General features: G+C 36.4%; 1 protein-coding gene and 1 long non-coding RNA gene across 2 annotated transcripts; both read left to right on the forward strand.

Annotated features, from left to right (window-relative positions):
• Positions 1 to 1445: 1445 nt before the first annotated feature.
• On the forward strand, positions 1446 to 1924 carry LOC100183570. Its single transcript, XR_182252.4, has 2 exons — positions 1446 to 1606; positions 1766 to 1924. It is a non-coding gene; the product is annotated as an uncharacterized LOC100183570 (long non-coding RNA).
• Positions 1925 to 1975: 51 nt separating this feature from the next.
• On the forward strand, positions 1976 to 3148 carry LOC100185937. Its single transcript, XM_002125393.4, has 2 exons — positions 1976 to 2760; positions 2986 to 3148. The coding sequence occupies exons 1-2, from the start codon at positions 2167 to 2169 to the stop codon at positions 3139 to 3141; spliced, it is 750 nt and encodes a 249-aa protein (XP_002125429.1). The 5' UTR covers positions 1976 to 2166; the 3' UTR covers positions 3142 to 3148.

Raw genomic sequence — 3148 nt, forward strand, 5'->3', positions numbered from 1 at the left:
GACCCTAACGCATGATACCGGTATCATGTGTTAGTACCAAATCTCGAAAAAATCGATTCTTTGCAAAAGTCAAAAATGTAAGATTTCACCCCAACGCATGATACCGGTATCACGTGTTAGTACCAAAACTCGAAAAACTCATTTTTTTAGTAAAAGTCGAAATTGTAAGATTTTACCCCAACGCATGATACCGTGTATCATGTGTTAGTACCAAAACTGAAAAAATTCGATTTTTTGCAAAAGTCGAAAATGTAAATTTCACCCCAACGCATGATACCGGTATCATGTGTTTGTACCAAAACTCGAAAAATCATTTTTTTCGCAAGTCGAAAATGTGAGATTTTACCCCAACGCATGATGATGCTGGTATCATGTGTTTGTACCAAAACTGGAAAAATCATTTTTTGCAAAAGTCGAAAATGTGAAATTCCACCTCAACGCATGATACCGGTATCATGTGTTTGTACCAAATCTAAAAAAATCATTTTTTTTAAGTCGAAAATGTGAGATTTTACCCCAACGCATGATGATGCTGGTATCATGTGTTTGTACCAAAACTCTTAAAATATGACTTTTTGCAAAGTCGAAATTGTGAAATTCTACCCCATCGCATGATACTGGTATCATGTGTTAGTACCAAAATTAAAAAAGATCGATTTTTTACCAACGTCGAAAATGTGGATTCTACCCTAACGCATGATATCATGTGTTTGTACTAAAACTCAAAAAAAATCTGATTTTTTGTACCAAAACCCCACAAAAAACTTTTTTTTGTAAAGTGGAAAACGTAGGATCCTACCCCAACGCATGATAAGTAAATACCTGACCGGTGTTTTTAATTTCATATGGTTTAATTTAGGAAATGTTAGGCAATATGCGCTTAAAGTTCCGGTCTTTCCTCACTCTTATACTATATATATCCTACACCCACGTTCAACACACATGCTCGACGATTGTGTCATAACATATGTCATACATAATGCATTGACAATGTTTAAATTTAAGTTCCGTCCGTTTGCAACTTATCACCTCATAGAAATATAATGTAATATATCATATTATTCGCTGGAGGGGGCAATAACCAGATGTCATATACTTTCACTTTGTAGATGCAAATACAATCTCTAAAATCAATAAAAATGTTTGAAAATATTTACTACATAACGCAAGTGTATATCTTATTACAACACCAAGCGTTATTGGTTCGTCTAAAACACAAATTCAATTGCTATAAGTTAACCTTTCAAGAACGCAGAAGTTTAATATACTGGTTTGAATACGCAGTTGTATACAAAGTTTCCACTGAGTGCAGTAAAAATAACGTATGGTTTTTTAGAAGTGCTGACAGAACCGGCGCCGCTATTTGTTCTTTTCCTGTAAATCGGTAATATACACCAGCACGCAGGATGTTAAAAAGGCTTTTTAAACAGAACTACTGGCTTAATCACTATCAGATATTTTTGACGAGACGCAACATGGACCGAAAACTCACTCTTGTACTCATCGTTCTTTTGCTGCAGTTGTACGACACCGCTCACGGGTGGGCTAATCGTCGCCGAGACCCATGGGACATGATCTCTGGAAGACGCCGCTGGAACACTAAACCGTAAGTTTAAAAACCCCCAGGACTTGTAGTTGGTCGCGAGAATAACTGCTTGTATGCCTTACTATTTTGTCTGATTTTAAACGTTTTTTTTTTGTTTTAGGCATGAAAAACGACAACAAACCAATTTATACGTACTTTAATTAAAACTGTTATTATTAGAGAAAATCTTGAACTTGAAGACGAACCATTAGAGGCGTCAAGAGATCAAATCATGGAGGAAATTTTGTCTGCCGAGTAAAACCGTAACTTAAATTCCGTGCATAAACTGCTTCGTATAGATATACGTGCATCGAAAATACATTAAGTTACTTTAATTTCTGCGAAAGTTTGCTTGGTTGATTTAGAAACGGCAGAATGTTTTTGTTTTGTGCAGAAATTTAACTTAACATGTCTAAAAGATGATGTTTTTCTCATGCATATATGTACAGTTTTGTAATAATATTCATTCATTAGTCACAATTACCTTTAAAAAGTGGCAACAAAACTGACTGGTTTAGATAATTTACTGTAAATATGCAAACGGAAAATCCGTTTAGTTATTAATTGTTCATCTGAATGTAATGCCAGTGCAACCTACAATAACTGATAAGGAAAGAAGAAAATCGAAGTTTAATCAAAATAGTAAGGGGACGATTAATACAAATTTTTCGAAAGGTTTAACTGTCAGTGAGCAACCGGGGAAAAAAGCAAGAAATATGAGTGAGGCTCAACAGAATAAAAATTTATCACCAGCGCCAGGGACAAGCCGGAAAGCATCAACTGCTACGGATTCTATAAACAAAGCGCAAACTTTAACTATCGTCGACGAATCAGAAAACGCCCAGCAAAGCAGTGATGCTAAACCTGTTTCAGAGACGCCTAAAAAGCCAAGTCTTTTTAAATCTAAAATGTCAGGAGCAACAGCTGGGGCAACTAATGAGGCAGGCGCTTCAGCTGCGGAAAAACCAACGCTCAAATCGGTGGCAAAAAGAGTAAACCGACAAATAAAAGCTATGACCATGATAAAAAGATGGACCGAAATGACGTCACATAGTCAATTTGCTAACGATAACGACCACCTGCAGTACATGAGAAACATTGCGAAACATGCTGCCATTGATTTACCCGATCCACTAATTGACAACGTAAGGGAAGAAGTCACAATTATTTTACAGGTATGCGTTTTAAACTATGTATATTAAGCAATTCACAGTGGTGTATTTTGGAATTTATCAAAACAACTAAATTTCCGATAGTTTGTTTGCTAAATGAAGAAAACGATGTAGGCAATGCTGAAATATATATTGCCCGTCCGAGTTTTCAATGCACAGTAGAAGATTGCATCTCTAGTTGGATGTACTGGTACACCCAATACTCCTCATAAAGTTTTTCTTCTGCAGGACACGTTGAAACAATATAGAATGGAGCTCGGGGCCAATCATCCACTCACACAAGAAATGCAAACCCGCATTCAAAACATGAAAGAGCACACTGCAACTTGTGCGACCCGAGATGGCAGAAGAGACGGCAATTTTTTCAGCGTTTTTAATGAATAGTTACCAC

This window comes from Ciona intestinalis, unplaced genomic scaffold (genome assembly GCF_000224145.3).
Source record: "Ciona intestinalis unplaced genomic scaffold, KH HT000693.1, whole genome shotgun sequence".
Lineage (NCBI taxonomy): Eukaryota > Metazoa > Chordata > Ascidiacea > Phlebobranchia > Cionidae > Ciona > Ciona intestinalis.